This window comes from Gopherus evgoodei, chromosome 1 (genome assembly GCF_007399415.2).
Source record: "Gopherus evgoodei ecotype Sinaloan lineage chromosome 1, rGopEvg1_v1.p, whole genome shotgun sequence".
NCBI lineage: Eukaryota > Metazoa > Chordata > Testudines > Testudinidae > Gopherus > Gopherus evgoodei.
In genome coordinates this window covers 300,457,577-300,476,234 of record NC_044322.1, presented here as the reverse complement: position 1 = coordinate 300,476,234, position 18,658 = coordinate 300,457,577, and the positions used below count along the sequence as shown (strand labels likewise).

The following is an 18,658-nucleotide window of genomic DNA, read 5'->3' as shown; positions in this document are numbered from 1 at the left end:
TCACTTTTTGTACTATTTTCTCTTTTTATAACGGGGTGGTGAAAGAGGAGTGGAAAGCTTAAAAAGGCAAATTCTAAGTGTTGGTGGTGGTTTCCCCACCAAAATAAAATGAAAACATCCAAAAATGCTGTGAAAAGTTTTGAGCAAAACAGAAACATTTTCAGTTCTTTTGAATTTTTCATAAAATCCACTTACCTCTTTTTCAACCAGTTCTAATCATGACACTGCAAAATAATCAATATTTTCAGCTTGGTCTTTCTTCTAGTTTGGCTAAATTTACCACAGTAAATAGGAACTTCTAATTTATGATTTTTAAATCTATGAAATGTCTGTTTTGTCTCCCTTCAAGGAAAGTATACTCAATGATTTCCAGAAATTTGATAGCAGTCAGTCAACAAGGTAAGTTAATGTTGAAAGGCCTTTTTTTTCCCACGGGGACGGGGGGTGGTCTTTATTAATGCAAAAGTTCTGAAAGCTCTATTAACTTACTTTATAGGCGATATTCAGTTAACTTCATCCATTGATAGATGATGTAATTATTGTCACTCTCTTGTAGCCCTGTTGGAGGTGAATTGCATCTTTTACAAATAAACTGTTTTAAGGTTATGGGTCTAGCACAGAAAATGGGCTTGAACTTGCTCATAGTGAAGTCACTGGCAATATTTTCATTGGAAACAGGATAAGACATTATGTGCAGACTTTGATTCCGCTTTCTTTACATACTCAACTCAGGCTAAGGAATATATTTTAAAAAACAAAATATTTGAAAATTGGTTCATCCTTAACTACCTTGTCTAATTTGAGTTAACATTTGTCTTGTAATAGTTGACACGATAAACAATAAAAGTAACAGGAAAAAAATCTATATACTTTATTCTTATGAGTTTAATAAATCCATATATAATTTCATAAAATAGGCTATGGTCTATTTCAGTTTATTCATATCTGCAAGAGAAGGATGGATAATGCAGCTGTGATGTAATTTAAATTTAAGAAATGAGTGAAATGAAAGTTAAATATGGGGATGAATTTTTAAAAAGACTCTTAAATCTACATTTATACATGTAATCTGCTTGATTTTTCCCAAGTATGGAGCACTTAACGTCTCCCATTGGCTTCAGTGGGTGCAGTTGGGTGCTCAACACTGGAAAATCAGTCAAGTCCCTAAATATGGGCTTTGGGGCTTAATGTAAGGCTCCTATTTTTGAAAATCTTGGCCAGAACAGCAGAGTAGAAGGATAGAAGATCTCAAAGATAAAATCTAGTTAAATAAAGAGGATATGTATTTACTATACTTAAATTTGTTCTAAATGGATACCTTTTTGTCATGAAAATAACCAGTTGCATTGTGTAGTTCAGGGTTCATTCTGACAATGTAGTTAGAACAATTGTGTGTCTTAGTAGTATATTAATGACTAAACATCTCTCGCAGAGCTTGATGTCATCTTTTGTAAACCAGTGGATCTTGTATGTGTCCTCTTGTAAATAATGTAGTAAAGTGTGTTTTATTTATAAGAATATTTTCTCCCAATATTCTTTCATCTATAAAAAATTCCAAAACTGTTACATTTTTTCTTATAATTGTGTATATAATGTTAAAGAAAACCTTGAACGTTTCTTAAGAGTATGAAGTGATTTTTGTAAATGTTAAGTATACTCTGAATTAAGATTTAAAACAATATGTACAAAATATTTGCAGTATATTTTTTTTACAACTTTCACTGCAGTCCCTTGAGCCTGCAGATATTTCCTTTCTGATGCATTGCTTTACGTATTCTTCTTTTTCAGAGTCTATGGTAGCAAACACCTCTGAAAATGAGACCCAGTGTCAACTTGAAAAAGGCAGTGTTCTAAAGGTGATTGATCTACCTGATACGTTCTAACATATACACTCTTTCAAGTTTCACAACTTCATTTGCTTTGCCATTGAGATTTGGGTGCAGTTGAAAGTTAAAATTAATTTCATGCTATCCACATTCATATTATGCTTACTTAGTATTTTTGTTAAACAGGAATCCATGCAGGAGTTAGTTGACGAAAAACAGACATCCCCAAATTTGACTGCTAGACCAACTACCTCATCTAGGAGGATGCTCAGTGAATCTGGTATGTGCACATCTATAATAAAATATTGAAAATCCTGCATACCTTTCAAGAGCATGTACATCTAGACCAAACTTGTATATCACTGGCTCATGTCGTTTTTTGTTGGAGTCCACATTTTCATGTTTTTAGCCATTGTGCAAGGTACCAGATTGACAGCCCTGGAGAATGAGCTTCCCTGCTTATCCATAGAATAGATACAATGTGACTAATGACAATACAGACTTCCCCACGTGTGTACATCTCCTAGCACAGCGGTTTTCAATCTTCTTTTCATTTGTGGACCCCTTAAAAATTTCGACTGCAGGTACAGATCCCTTTGGGAATATTTGACATAGTCAGCATACCCCTAGGGATCCGTGGACCACAGATTGAAAACCACTGTCCTAGCACAATGGGGCTCTGGTCCATGAGTAAGGTTTCTAGGTGCTATGATATATGTAATAACCTCACCAGCATGGTAGCCCTGATCTGCAAGGACTACCAGCGGGGTGATAGGGTAACTCAGTCTCCATGCCTGTTCAATTCTCTGCCTTTATACTGATGTCACCAACAAGGGTATCAGTGGTGTTTTCTTTGTGATGTGGACATCTTTTCATACACTCCGCTGAGACTATCAAACTGAGGTCAGGTAACTCTTCAGACAGTCACCAGATTTTAACTTTTGGTTGCTGTTTATAACCTACTTGTATTGGATTTAAGTCAGTGACATAGGGGTGAACGGCTTTATTTTATCCAGTTATCTTGGTCCAGATTTTCAAAAGTATTTAGTCACCTAAATACCTGCGAAAATAGGCCCTCTGAATCTTTTCTCTATCTCGCCTTGCTACCTGGCAACTTCATATAACTTCATATTTATTGGTTAATGCATCTTTTTAAAATCTGAGGTGTTGATTCTGATATTTAGTAGCTGTAATTAATGGGGATTTTTGAGTGTTTTTTTGTGTGTGGGGTTTTTTTTATGTGTGCAACTTTCAACCTCTTGGTGGTAACACTTCATAACTTTCAATTATATGTAATACACACTGGTAGTTTCCACACCAATCTGCATTTTATCACTTATTATCTGGTGATTCTTGATAGTGGTGATGGGTAACAATAACCTTTCACATAAAATCATAGCATGCAATATTTTATTTTGTTTTCCTGTGTTTGGTAATATTTTGTTCAGTTGTTTGATCTATGTAAGGTATTTCTGATATGATTATCTCTGTAGTATTCAGGGCAGTCATCCTAGCCCAGGGGTTGGCAACCTGCGGCACGCGAGCCGATTTTGAGCGGCACGCAGCCGCCTGCCGCAGTCCTGGCCTCCAGCTCCACTCAGCCCCCCACTGCTCTCCCCAGTGGGGGCAAGAGGCAGAAGCTTGGTTCTGCGGCAACCAAGCTTCTCTCTCCCCCGCATCTTCCCCCAGCATGGTGCTTTCCTGCTCCGCCTCCTCTCCATCCCTGAGCCAATCAGCTGATGGCCCTAGTGAGGGGGAGGAGGGAAGAGCAGCATTGTGCAGGCAGCTCCCTAGAGGAGACAGAGAGAGGTAGGGACGGAGCCTTGGGGAAAGGGGTGGAACAGGGTATATGCCGTCCAGTCCCCTGCCCTGAGCCGCTCAGGGCAGGGGGCTGGGAGCACCCCTACGAGCTGAGCACCCCAGCCCTCTGCCCTGACCCCCCCCCACACACTCAGCATTCTGCCCTGCAGCCCCCATACCCCCCAGCCCTCTGCCCTGCCCCCCCCACTCACACCGAGGCCTTTGCCCTGACCCCATAAACCTCCCCACCCAGGTCTGGGGTCCCAGCCGCAGGCCCTGCTCAGCCCATTGCCAGCCTAGGTGAACAACCCCAAGCTGGCAGCGAGCTGAGCAGGCTAGCGGCGTAAGATCAGCATTTTAATTTAATTTTAAATGATGCTTCTTAAACATTTTGAAAACCTTGTTTACTTTACATACAACAATAGTTTAGTTATATATTATAGACTTATAGAAAGAGACCTTCCAAAAACGTTAAAATGTATTACCAGCACGCAAAACCTTACATTAGAGTGAATAAATGAAGACTCTGCACACCACTTCTGAAAGGCTGCCGACCCCTGTCCTAGCCTATTGTAAAACTGTACTGCCATTCACACTATATTAAAAGAACACTTTAATGTTGTAACTCAAACTGGTGAAAGGATGAAAATTCACAGTTAATGTTTATAACTTGTAATACTTACACACAACCCAGAGTAATCGGGTGTTCTGTTGTGCCTGCTTATTGCAAGCTTAATCATTAACTCTGTTTTTGCATCCATTTGTCAGTTTATTACAGCCTTAAAATTCTTTTAATATAGTGGTTTTTATGTACGCTGTTTTTTGAATTTGTAGGAGATCTTCCCCTTAAACCACCACGCTCATTACATTGGGATGGTAGCGGCTCCTTTGGAGCCGCTACTATTTCACTGTAAATGTTTAGAAACCGGGTGTTGGCATGTTATCAGTACCTCATGGAGAGATGACAACTTAATGAGGACAACGATGGACAGGAGCAACGGTTGGGCCTGGGGGCATCTAAGTTTGAAGGTTGGGGCTCTCAGGGCGAAAAAAAGAAAAGAGAGGTTCTGAGCCAAGAAGCATCAAGGGAAAGTAAGAGGAGTCACAAAGTATGTACAAGTGTTTTTTGTTCTTTTTTTTTTTTTTTCTTTTAAAGCTAAAGATGTCAGGCTTAGAGGCCCTGGGTGGATTTTTCAAATTTTTTTTTTTTTTTTTTGCAGTGCAAAGAAAGGATTGGGCAATAGAGCGAGTTTGTGAAAGGCACCTGTAGGCGGCAGCAGGCTCTGTTGAATGGTCATTGAACCAATTTGTCAATCCTGGTAGGGAATTTGACTCCACTGCATTTATTACACACTGACTTGGCAGCTGCTTTTTAAGTCTTTGTCAAATTCTTTTATAATGCCCTTTCTTAAGGTCAGTGGAGTTGAATTTTGATACATTTATCCCCAAAATACTGTCTCCGTACTCCTGCCCTCCTTCATGCTACAAGAGTCCAAAACATCAGAAACATCCAAAAAGCAGTGTTTTTGAGTTCTTCAGCTTAAAACAATGTTTCCACAGTTGACATCTTGAACATCACGTTTTAGCCTTTAAGGAATTTTTAGTGTGGATTTTTATACCCCCACAAATTGGGGTTATAGTAGAAATCCTGATACCAATAAATATACCATTGCACGCAAAGCTAAAATGAAATCCTCAATTTCCAGAGGTGGCCAGGAGTTCGTTCATATGATTCCTTAATCATAGTATCTATTGCCTGGGGAAATTTCCATTTATACATCTTAATGATGGGGCGGTCAGCGAAAAACAGCTTCAGAAATGTCAGTATTTTGCCAATTTTACACCATTTTCTTTTAGGAATATGGCAAGAATGTGTTTCATTGTCTTTTTGAAGTAGGTCAGGTGCCTTTATTTAATTTTCCATTGAAAAACACAGAATAATTTTAATATTGAAGTTCTAAATAAGTAAAATCCAGTTTAAACACCTACTAAAATGCTTGTAACATGCACTTCATAGATGCCTTTGGATTAATAAGCTTTTTCTCTCTGACACAGAAGAAAGTTCTTCAGATGAACAACCTAGTAAAAGAAGAAAACGGCATAAGTCAGACAGTATTTCGCTCACATTTGATGAAAGCCTTTCTTGGTGTGTTGTAAGTGGGCTATGCTGTGAAGGAAGCAACAGTAGTGACTCAATAGACTCTGCAAGTCCTGTAAGCAAGATGTATTTTTAATTATGTTGAGTTCTCAAATTTCCCAGACATGCATGTGGGTTATCATATTAATATTAGAAACAAATAATGCTTCTAGTGATGTCAGAGCACCTGAGTGTTGTGTTTTTATGTGGCTTGGATCACAAAACTTAAGACTGGAATTTTCTTAAATCTTCATCATGAATATTCAGAAAAGGAAGCAAAACGAATTCTTAGCGCTTGCTACAGTAGAAAAAGAAGTGGTGCCCCTGAATTGTGTATTAATATCTGTATTCCCAGCGAGTGTGTGTGTTTAGTGATTTAGAGTAACTTATTTACACTTGCCTCAGTTTCCCATCTGTAAAATGTGGGTTAATAGTTACACACCTTTGTTAAGGCATTTTGAGATTTGATAAAAGATGCTGTGAGTATTCAGTACACAGAAGTGAAATATTTTGTTACTAAATTCACACAGTATATCATCTGCTTTTCTGTATATTTTAAATGTTAGCAAATGTAAGTTAAACGTCACTTGTATTGTATTTCAGCATACTAGTTTTGAAGACAGTTCCAATGTTCTTTTAATTCACTTAAAATAATTTTTAAAGGTTTTATAGATCCAATAATACATTTCTAAATTGTGCAACTGCAGCAGAAATCCCAACATCTTGAGTGGTATGAGGTATTTGGCTGAGACATGACTGTTATCTCTGGCTGGCAGCAATTAAACAGTGTTTCTCTTTACTATTATGTTTAAATACACATGTAGCAGTATGAGTCATAAGTGTGTATTAATGATGTTTAAATATATTCCCCCTCTCCCCTTTTTATTCAGGATCTTCATGCCAGTTCATTAAGCGAAAACTCTGATGATTGGTTTGACCAGAATTCTGTTTCAGACCAATTCAGTGTTGAGTTTGAAGTTGAGTCCATTTATTCAGAAGATTATAGCCATAATGAAGAAGGACAAGAGCTCACAGATGAAGATGATGAGGCATGTATATTTCCCATCCTTCCCCGTCTCCCCCCCCCAAAAAAAATCTGAAATGTTATAGCAGAAGCATTTTGTTGGAATCCAATATGAAACATTTCCATAGTCTTGTTCCATGACTGCATGTGCTGTATGGCAAATATGTACTGCCATTCTTTATACTGAGTTTTCTTTGTACAAATTTAGTCATGATTCTGTAAGACGCTCCCTGTAGGCAGAGCGCCATTGGGGTCATATATAGGGCCTGAAGGGACCATTACAGTAATTTAATCTGACTTCCTCCATAACATAGGCCATAGAACTTCATCCATCCAGTAAAATTCACTGGCTCTCTGTTGAAGTCACTGGCCTTCAGTGCAGGATCAAGAGTCCACTTATGCATGTTTTTTTGCGGGATAAAGGCCTTAGCTTGGAATATATATATGAACTTTACTGGAAGAAAACCTCATAATTTTTGAAAGGCAAGACATATTAAATACAATATTTATCGACATAAAGTTAAAAGTGAATAGAAGTATTTTTAGAATACATTTTAAAAAAACTATTTAAGATCTTATATCGGGGATTGCCAAACTTACTGACCCTCAGTTGTACACGACAATCTTCAGCGCCAAGGCACACCTGCTGGGGCTTGGAGCTTCAGTCTTGTGGAAGGTGCCTGCCAGGGCTTTGGGTTTCAGCCCCGCTCCCACTGAAGCCCCGAGCCCTGGCAGGCATGCCTGGCAAGGCTGAAACCCAAAAGCTCCACCTCTCCCCTGCTGGGCAGAAGCCACTACCTCACCACCCTGCTGCAAAGCAGAGGTCCTAATCTCCCCTCCCCAAGTCTGGTATATGGAGTGTGGGTGGCTCCGTGAGCCACACTTTAACAGTAAAAGAGCTGCATGCAGGTTGTGAGGCACAGTTTGGCCACTCCTGTCTTCTATCACTAAGAGACAGCATAGGTAGCCTTAAAAATTACAAATGCTGAGCTCTATGGTTCAGAGTATTAGAATTAATGTCTTTCATTTTCTATGTTGACTAGTGAAATGTTCGTATTGCTAAAGCTTTTGTTCACAATTGACATTATCCATTTGAGGGGGGCCCATTGTTATCTGTCTGTATTGTAAATCTTCCAAGAGGCTGTTCCCAAATGAGAACAAAAGTTTCTAGAACTGGTAGTTGATTACAGTATTGTCTGTATCCGTAAGTAGTAGTGCTCCCTCTTAATTCCGTATGCCAAGAAAATGCGTGTAGTGTATAGCCACATCATCTAGAACTTTAGCAAGTACTATTTTCTATCTGGTAAAAAGCTTTTTTAAAAAGTATTCTGTATGCTTTACTACTTGTTCAGGGTTGTGTTTTTAGTAAAACATTTAAAATTAAAAACCAAGTAAAGGAAAGTTTTAAAATATATTTTCTTCCATCAGGTATATCAGGTGACGATATATCAGACTGAAGAGAGTGATGCTGATTCATTCGATGAAGATCCTGAAATTTCACTAGCTGTGAGTAAATACTTGGTTCATAAAAAAATCACAGGTCTTGTGAAATGAAAGACCAGGACTGAGAACATATATGAATTGAGTGGACGATTTTAAAAGTAAAATCTGACTTTGTTCATTAAAAGGAAAATTATAGTTTGAGGTCTTTCAGTTACCGACCTATAAGTCAATCTTTCTCTATGCTATTTTAAAGTTGTGGACACAGGAATTTCAAATTTTACTGGCTCAGAGAAAGGGGCACACAGTTTAGAGCCTAGACCTAACTTTTTGTTTGTTTAAAACACAAGGGAAGGATTTAAAAAAAAAAAAAACTTTTTTAAATTTTTTTGGAAACCCATAGGTAGCATTGGTTCTGTCTACAAAAAAACAAAATAAAACTGGCCACTTTAATTTCAGTGTCCAATCTGAGTGAAATAAAGAAAATAGAAAAAAAATGTATATTGAAAATTCACTAAGGATAAAGGAACTGTTTTTAAATTGTCTAGAAGATTGAAAAGGCCAGTTTTTGTGTGTGTGTGTGTGTGTGTAAAGTTTTTTAAATTTCAGCACATTGGCTTGTCAAATTCTGAATTCAGACATTCTGACATGTCTTGAAAACTAAATATTAAAACAAGGAACAATTTCTTCAAATTGTCGTTATGAACACACAAGTGCATAGGAAAATTAGTCATACAGAACATGTCATTAGCTGAGCTACCTTAATCATGCTTGTACTGTGTAGCCAGCTGTAATGATATCTCTGGGAATATAAGGAGATTGGTTGGTTTGGTGGGGTGGGGGTGAGGGGTTGGTTGGTTGGAACAAACAGAATATTTTTTAAATTTACTTCTAGATTTAAATAGGCAATATACCTTTATTATTACTCTTCATTCATAGTTCATGTCTGAGTAGAACAAAGGCTTCTAAAACAAGCATTTTAATTATGGTATTGCCAGTTGCAGCTCCATAGTTAAGGTTAAATTTTGCATTCCCCAGAATTACAACACACTGAGAGTGGAATTTATATAAATTTGTTAAATACCTGTAGGTGTGAGAATGAATTTTAAAATATATGTTTTAAGGAGTTGAGCATCCAGTGTTAGTGAGACTGAGGTTTTTGAGGAAGGATCTTGAATAAATGTACACATTTCATATAGTTTAAACTCATTGAAATCTTGAGCGTAGACTACACATGAAAACTTTTTTTAGGATTAATGATTTTTTCACAGTATTCATAATTGAAAGTTTTTTTTCTTCAGCAAAGACTGGAGAATAATGTTCGACTTCAGAGGATTTCAGAAAAAGGTGCTCTTTTAAAATAGCTGCCACCTTCAGTTGTTTTCAGTAGTACTGAAGCCACAGGCTTCCCTCAGTTCGTGATTTTGAGAAGAGCTAATTGTTCTCAGTACAGCCAAATATTATTCTCTGCTTTGTGCTCTCATAGGGCTACCTGCTAAAGGCAGCCTGGTGTCTCCTTGGGAACAATGGGAGGCTATAGCCATTTGTAAAGATATTGACCTATGATCTCATTTACATTAAGAACAATGGGTAATGGCAGCCATTTTGAAACAAGGCAATTCTTTGTGAGTTTCTCCAAAGAAGATTGTGTGCACCAGCCTCTACTTGCAGGTGTAAACTTTCAGTTAAGAAAAATAATGGCAGAAAATGATCATTAATCCTAAACATTTCCTAATACCATTGGGAGTGGTAGGAAAATCAGGTTAATCTGACCTGGGACAACAAACACAAATGGCTTTATCACAAACAGGTTAGATGGGGGAGAGGGAGTAGGGGGGAAATGGCAGTGATACTTCTCAAGTTTTGTACACAGAATAAACTCTGCCACATGATATGGCACTCTCAGTAGATTGTGCAGATACTCAAAATAGATCCATTCAGTGAGGTGCATATGCTCCACTGGCTTTTTAGAGGAACCCAGATGCTCTGCTGGGGTCTGCTAGTCTTTTTTCCTTGACTGGAGACAGAAAACAATGGGATACTGTCCCACGGCCACTAACTGGTGGCACCAGAATAAGCTGTCACTCACAGTAAATTACAGATCTTCACAGTATGATTTTCCTTCTTTTGTATATGCTTTGAATAATGAGTTAACAGTGTTGACGTTTTAAAGTATTATAATTGGGTGATTATTATCACCCACTAAGATAAATGAATCAGGTCACATACACCTCGGAGTTGTTTCAAGTTCTGCAAATGGAGACCGACATATTTGCATCAGTTACACTCTGTTCACATTTTCAAGGCTCAGTAACCTAACAGCTAGAGACTTTTATTTAAAGAAATGTAGGTTCTGGGATCATGAAGGCAGCGTAAGAGAGGTTCCAGTATGATGTACTACCATGTACAAACTAAAATGAAATCTTAAATCTGTAAATGAGTTTAGTATATGGTGTTGTTACAAGGCAGACCTAAAGCTATTTGAGTGCCCTAAATGTACATTTCTATACCTTAACATGTTTGGATTTCTTTTATATTTAACCTTAACTCAGAATATCCTGCGTTTATAATGCTTGGTTGTAGAATAATTACAGCATCCCTGTAACATATTTTTCCTAAATTACTGATAAGTACTTGCAACCATAATTTCACTTTAACATAGTTTTATTTTTCTGTAAATACATATGCAGATAGTCTGTGCAATATGCAAACTTACATTAGAGAGGTAGAAGACCAATTTCTAAACCACATCATGGAATAGATTTGAGTCTAGCTCTAATGACAGTGCTGAATGTATACAGTTTTGTTACATTGCCTGTGTAACACATTTTCTTTGGCATTGTTATTTACTTCAGTTTTGAGAGAAATTTTTTACACCCAAATTTTTAATTGCGAGGAGAAAAAAAAGCAAGACTGAGAAATTGTAGTGTAACTGATTTTAACTTTCCTCTTCCTAAAACTCTTTCCATCTTAAAATGTGATGATTGACCAATTTTGTTTACAAATATTGAGTAAATACTTTAGCCATAACATAAAGAAACTATAATCGCCTTTAAATTTTTTTCTATAATAGTAGGAATGCCAAATAAATGTTTAACTTTTAATTCACTAAAGGATTATTGGAAGTGCACTAAATGCAATGAAATGAACCCTCCCCTTCCACGGCATTGCCCCAGATGCTGGGCTCTTCGTGAGGACTGGCTTCCTGATGAAAAGAATGACAAATCTGAAAAGAGAAAATTGGAAAGTTCCACGCAGCTAGAGCATGTAGAGGGTTTTGATGTTCCTGACTGTAAGAAAGTGAAAATGAATGAAGATAAAGAACTAAGTGTTGAAGAAAGTGAGGATACAACAGCGCAGACTTCTGAATCCCAGGAAAGTAAGGAACACTCTCAGCCATCTACATCTAGCAGTATCTTCTGTAGCAGTCAAGAGGATTGCAAAGAACCTGACAAAAAAGAGACAGAAGACAAAGAGGAAAGTATGGAATGCAATCTGCCCCTTTCCAGCATAGAGCCCTGTGTCATATGTCAGAGCAGACCTAAAAATGGCTGTATAGTTCATGGCAAGACAGGACATCTTATGTCGTGTTTTACTTGTGCAAGGAAACTGAAAAAGCGGGATAAACCCTGTCCAGTCTGTAGACAGCCAATTCAGATGATTGTGCTAACTTATTTTAGTTAGAAGGAACTTCAGCATAACTGTGCACAGGGCCGGCTCTAGCCATTTCGCTGCCCCAAGCATGGCGGCACGCCGCAGAGGGCGCTCTGCCGCTTGTTGGTCCCACGGCTCCGGTGGACCTCTCGCAGGCGTCCCTGTGGGAGGTCCACTGGAGCCGCGGGACCAGCGGACCCTCCGCAGGGACACCCGTGGGAGGTCCACTGGAGCCGCCTGCCGCCCTCCCGGCAACCGGCAGAGCACTCCCTGCGGCATGTCGCCCAAAGCGCGCGCTGGGGCCTGGAGCAGCCCCTGACTGTGCAACAAAGCCTCAACAGTCTTTCTTAAAAACTTCCATAGACTTGAACAATTAAGAGAGTAAGGAGCTATTTTTCTATGTTTAACTAAAGACATAATATTTTGGGTGATTATTTTTTTCGTTTGGTTTTAATGAAAAGTGGATCTTAAAAAAATTGCACTGAAATTGATAATTTTCTTCATTAGGCATTTGGGGAGATTTTAAAATACCCAAATGCCTGAAACTTATTTCCATGTTAGGGAATCTGTCGCAACAAGACTTGTACATCACAAGCAGATCAGTAATGACACTTGTACAACTATATAGAATATCCATTTTAAAATAGTGAATGTAATGTTTTTGAGAAATGAGAGCGATCTCAAGTTTCATTATTGTGAAAATCAGTTTTTCTTTGCTCTAAGAATTAATAGATTTTATAATTTCAACCTTCCTATCTTTCTACAAATTCCAGTATCTGTTTCTTAGTCAAGTCATTGGGGAAAATCGGAACTCCTTAAGAAATTCCTAGGAAAATTTCTATTTTGAAAAATAAAATGTTGACGTCATTGCTGAGAATTAAATTTATTTATCAAAGTAAATTGGGGGAAATATTTCTGAGACTACTTCAGATCACCCAAAGATGTGAAAGCAGCACAGTGATATTTTGCATAAGAGTTGTTTTTTAGTTCAGTAGTTTTTTTAAATTGAATCTGTGATTCTTTGTTTTGTAAGGTTTTTCTGAATATTGAAGAGTTGTGAGGTGTAGATTGGCCAGTTATATATTGAAATCAGACTTCAATATAAAATGTTGATCAAATTTCTTTGGAAAAAAATCTGTAAAATTAAATATCCTTAAAACTAGTGTGTCCAGTTCCTTGGTAACTCACTTTTCAGTAATGAATTTTAAAAAATCTCTCAGTACTTGACCTCTCCACCGCCCCCCACCCCCAATTCACTGTCTTGTGAAACTTCTCTGTACTTTACATGTTGCTGAATGTTTTGTTTGTGTGGTGAATTCCAAGAATGCTGTGAAAGTGTGCATTTACATAATTTTTTTTTTTAAATGCCGTTAAGTTACTTAGTTCTACTGGTATTTTGAGGATTAAAAATGTAAGGTTTTCGATAATTTTGATGAGAATATTGTAGAAACATGTGGCTTTCTTTTCTTCCCTAATGAGGTCCTCTTGCAGAGTGTAATATTGAGAAGAGAGGTGCAGATTTTGGGGCTTTCTGATTTCAAGGGCAGCATTCCAAAGTAGTTTAACCAGTAAAGAATGGTGAAAATGGGAGCACCGTTCATTTAGTGATGTCAAATAGTGAGGCCTGGGGTAAACACAAAAGTTGAACCATTTTAAGTATATCAGTCATCATTTTAACATATGCGCAAAGTGCCTCAAGTGGCCAGGACTCATCACCAAATTTGGTCTGCTGATTGGATCAATAGCTTCCCCAGCATGGACTGGGTACTGATGGGGTATGCGACATGAATGCTAATCGATGGCTAAGGGGTATATCTCCTCTGAGTTGGACACAGCAATACCAGTATAATAATACTTATAAATTATTCCCTCGTGGGAATGGGTATAACTGTGTCCGCAGTTGGGGCTGTACTGCTATAACTGTTTGGTAAAAGATCACATCTGTAACAGTAATAGTTATACTGGTATGTGTAGACCAGGCCTGAGAGACACTTATGACAGGGATATAGAAAAGCATATTACAGAGCAACTAACAGAGCCAGAAATGATACAGTCAAATCTTAATAAACCACACAATGATTTGTGTGCAGTTTGCACACTAAGTATTCTTCTAGCCTCATTTCTGAAAAAAGATTGAATTGCCAAGGACTGCAGTGAGGTTTCATTTTACTAAGACTTACTTATTTTTACATTTTTCTAGTACTTTTTTAATTATGGACATAAATAATTCATATTGTACTATAGTTGGCAAATAAGTGAACAAAACCATTTTGTGGTGGTTTCCTTTTTAAATTTTTAATCACTGAAATTTCAGCAGTTTGCTAGCTGGAAGGATAAAGCTAGTCTCTGATAAAACTGTGGACATGTAGTCCCTTCGGTTTTGTCCCTTCTCTTAGTCACTTGAGGAACAACACCATGAATGTGCTTACAAGAGAGCAACCTGGCTTCCTTCCTCCAAAAGGATTTGGTTGTCTCTCTGTCATGTACAGCTTTTTCTAATCCATGCATATTGGAAAGAAGGGCCCAGGCATTTAAATAGGGATGGAGTAACCTATAAAATTTTGGAATAGGCTATAGCGATGGTTGCAGGATTTCTGTGGTGCTGGTTTTGTCACAGTAGAGAAACACCTTTCCATCTTTAGGCAGATGCTTCTTTGTACTTGAGGGTTACTTTTAAATCCACAACTTTTTTTTATAAAGAACTCCTTGCACAGCTTCTGCTTATTATTATGGTGTGTTACTTCATAAACATAACTATGCTAAAACTTGCAGACAACTCCTGTGTTGGATGCAGAAGATCAGAACCAAACAGCAAAGTGATCTGGGGGCTATTAAGAGTAGTGGGGGCTATTGAGAAGAAGGAAACAAAAATGTAAGGTCATATGTTCAGAAAGAGGCAGTAAATACAATTGCTACTAAGGGTTTTAACTCTTCTCTTCTACTCTCTCTCATAACAAAATACTGCTGCCTCTTGCTAAAGAATTGCACCTCTAGCTAGCACAGTGGGTACATATTTTTCATCATTCCCTGCTTTGGAAAATTGTCAATTATGTAATTTCCTTTTATCAAGAATTTTTTCCTCCCCTGAGAGTAGGGTATCCTTTGCTTAGTTGTCAACTTTAGCAGAGGAATAAAACAAGCAGTCCACAAAGTTGGATTCCTGATATAGGCTATTCTGTGTAAGCCTTGGAATGCTATGAACCTGCCCATAGCCAAAGTGATTTTGTAATTTATGACTAGGAAATCTTCTGACAGTTAAAAGAGAGAATTTTTTTGTGCAAATTGTGAAAATGGGCCAGTAAAATCATTTACCCTCGTCACAGCACTGTGGAGCTGGATATTTCAGGGCTTCCATGTCCTCCTGTGTCATGGAAAATTGATATATTTGTCTGAATTAAGTCTTTCGGGAGTACTGTGTGCATTCTTGAGTGCTGCATATGAAGTAGTCTTTATCACCAAAAAAATTATAAACTTTTCTCATAAGGTAAAAATCCAAGATTTGCTCCGGAATGTATGCTATTTACATGAAAGCACAGATGCTCCTAAGACATGGCAGCTGTCCTAAGAAATCAGGTTATCAGGGTTTGCTATCGTATCCTCTCAACATTCTAGTCTTCTGAGGCTTTCTTTCAAGGTTCAGAGTTTAAAAGGAAGTAGAGAAATCATGTACCCAAATTAAATTTTCCAGTACTTTGCTAATAAGCCTGAGTCTGAGAATGGCATTCATAAACATGTCTTAAAAATATATTGGAGCACCTCAGTAATTCTATCAAATGCCAGTTTTTCTATATTGAAGTCCCAGGTTGAAATCTACACCAGACTCACTTTTTTACAAGTATCTGACCCATATGTTGAGGACCTAGAGTTCATCATGAATTATACTCCAGTTCTTCTAAAACTAGGCAAATTAAACCCGAAGCAGAGTTAATGGTGACCAACCTTCAGTACATCTCTTATTTATAATATACATAAATTATTGGCAAATGCACCTTTGTTACTTTAGTTTGTGCAGTAATCAATGCAAAACAAAGTTCACAGCCATATTACTTGTATGGTGAGCTCTCTGAAATTCTACTAATTTAATGTCAGGTTAGTTTTAACTCTTAATTTATTATCGCTTGTAAATATTCTTGTATTTTTGGAAACTTAGCAATGTTTGCTGGTTTTAATTTATTGAGTGGGAGGGGGTGGAGGTGGGGAGTGGATACCTGGAGAGACAAGGTAGGTGAAGTAATATCTTTTCTTGGACTAACTTCTGTTGGGGTGAGACATAAGCTTTCAAGCCACACAGTTTTTCTTCAGGTGTGAGACAGGTACTCCTAGTGTCACAGCTAAATGCAAGCTGGAACAGATTGTTTACTACAAGTAGTTAGCACATATTCTAATCTAAGGGCTTGTCTACATCAGAAAGTTACAGCGCTGCAACTTTGAAGGTGTACACATCTGCAGGGCACCACCAGCGCTGCAACTCCCTGTTTGCAGCGCTGGCCGTACTCCCGTTTTGTCTCGGGTGTAGAGGATCCAGCGCTGGTGATCCAGCGCTGGTAATCCAATGTAGACACTTACCAGCGCTTTTCTTGACCTCCGTGGAAGGAGGAAGCCTCTGGTAATCAAGCTGGTCTCCTTTCCCGGTTTGCTCTCTCGTTCCCGGAACCCCGAGCAAGCAGGTCTCCTTCCCTGCGGTTTGCAGGGTGGCTCCGGGAACGCGAGAGCAAACCGCGGCGAAGCTGGTCTCCTTTCCCGGTTTGCTCTCTCGTTCCCGGAACCTCGAGCAAGCAGGTCTCCTTCCTTGCGGTTTGCTGGGTGGCTCCGGGAACGCGAGAGCAAACCGCGGCGAAGCTGGTCTCCTTTCCCGGTTTGCTCTCGCGTTCCCGGAACCCCGAGCAAGCAGGTCTCCTTCCCTGCGGTTTGCAGGGGGGTTCGGGGAACGCGAGAGCAAACCGCAGCGAAGTTGGTCTCCTTTCCCGGTTTGCTCTCACGTTCCCGGAACCCCCCTTGAAGCTGCCCAACAGCGCTGCAGTGTGGCCACATCTAACACCACTTGCAGCGCTGGTTGCTGTAAGTGTGGCCACTCTGCAGCGCTGGCCCTATACAGCTGTACTAATACAGCTGTAACAACCAGCGCTGCAAAATTTTAGATGTAGACATGGCCTGAGGGACATTCAAGGTAGAGTGGCCTGTTAACACCTTGCTGTCATAAGACAAAAAGAGGAGGCTAGTGGATTGCAGTTTGTTTGTAATGAACATAAATCCAGTGTCTGTTCAGGCCATGAATTTTAGGGCTTGGCTACACTGGCACTTTACAGCGCTGCAAGATACAGCGCTGTAAAGCCTCAGTGTAATCAGTGCCACAGCGCTGCTGCAAGCTACACCCGTAAGGGATGTGGTTTACATGCAGCGCGGGGAGAGCTCTCTCCCAGCGCTGGCGGCAGCGCTTTGAAATTTCAAGTGTAGCCATACCCTTAGTGTCTACCAGAGTTAAGAATTTTAAGCTCCCAGGCTCATCTTTTGAAAATTGTTGAGGTTTCCTTTGCGGATGAGGACTGATAACATCAGATATAACACAATCACTTTGTGGTTGGTTTTTTTAATTCATTTTTATGTGTAAAAGCCAGAGCTGGCATTAGAGGGTAGCAAGCAGTGGAAACAGTTTTTAAACAAAAACCCTTGCATTGTTTTCAACTGCTATATACCAGCATAGTATGATTGTATCTGAACCGGAAAGTAAAATGATTAGAAGCAAAAGTGGCTTGTCCAAGATGAGAGAGGAACAAATGAAAGCTACAAAAATAATGAAATCTGTTGTTTCCATTTTAGTAATCTAAGAGGCTGTTGGGTAAGAAGGTTACTTATAGACAGTGGGTATAATAGCCAAGGGATGCTGAAAGGATGCTTGGGCCATTGCCTGGCTCGCACTTCGCCCAGAGGCCCTGCTCCTGTGTCTCACTCTTACTCTGTGGCCCTGCCCACGTTGCCTCTTCCCCTGAGGCCCCCAGCCTCTCATACCTCAACCTCCTCCCCTGTGGTCCCTCCCACTCACATCTCTGTGCCCCCGAGGCACAAGTGGCACAGGAAGAGGAGCCCTTGGGGGAGGGGACAGAGAAGCACAGTCAGTGGGTGGGGGTGGGGGACCAAGGGGGGGCAGGAGGCTGAATTTGGCACTGGTGCCCCTACCACCCTTCTAGGGAGCTACCAGCCCTGGGACTCAGCCTCAACTGCAAGAGTCATGTCGCCCATGAGGTTACTTTAGAGTAATTTCTTTTAGGTGACAATGGCTCTTAACCCAGTTTAAAAAACTTAACTAATTAGTTTGAACCATGTGTGGATGGCTGAACAGCTGTGTCCCCTCAATTCCCCAATCTGGGGTGCCTTTTACACTGCTTTGCTGTGAGAACAACCGCTTGTGGCCAGTTCATTCACAGCCTCTAGCATGCAAAACCCTGTTATCTCAAGTGGAGGTTCTCAAACACTGGATCCAAACACACACTGATTTAGATAAAAAGTTTATTAACTACAGAAAGATAGATTTTAAGTGATTGCACGTAATGAGGCATAAAAATCAGATTTGGGTTCAAAGAAAATAAAAGGCAAACTAATACCTAACTTAACAAGCTAAGTGTACTTAAAAGCATAATAGTCTCAGCATAAGCTTACAGCAGTCTGGCTGGATTGCTTCAGCCAGAACCACCTCTAGTTCAATAATGCTTCCTTTGTCTTTCAAATGTTCCTGATGGTGTGAGTAGAGATGAGTGGAGAGAGGTGGTTTAGCAGCCTCTG

General features: G+C 39.3%; 1 protein-coding gene across 5 annotated transcripts in view; it reads left to right on the top strand.

The window, feature by feature from the left end:
- Positions 1-18,658, top strand: part of MDM2 (MDM2 proto-oncogene) — a 51,780-nt gene that overhangs the window by 9,420 nt on the left and 23,702 nt on the right. For 2 of the 5 annotated variants that reach the window (XR_003998493.1, XR_003998495.1), the window contains 8 exons: positions 350-399; positions 1,789-1,856; positions 2,013-2,106; positions 5,682-5,839; positions 6,654-6,812; positions 8,216-8,293; positions 11,342-12,007; positions 12,104-13,043. Coding sequence is in view for 2 of the 5 variants with exons in the window: in XM_030548773.1 (XP_030404633.1) it covers positions 350-399; positions 1,789-1,856; positions 2,013-2,106; positions 5,682-5,839; positions 6,654-6,812; positions 8,216-8,293 (607 nt within the window). In the remaining 3 variants the exon portion in view is untranslated. Of the gene's footprint in view, positions 1-349; positions 400-1,788; positions 1,857-2,012; positions 2,107-5,681; positions 5,840-6,653; positions 6,813-8,215; positions 8,294-11,341; positions 12,008-12,103; positions 13,044-18,658 lie in introns of those variants that run through there. The other 3 variants (XM_030548773.1, XM_030548774.1, XR_003998494.1) reach the window with 2 other exon arrangements.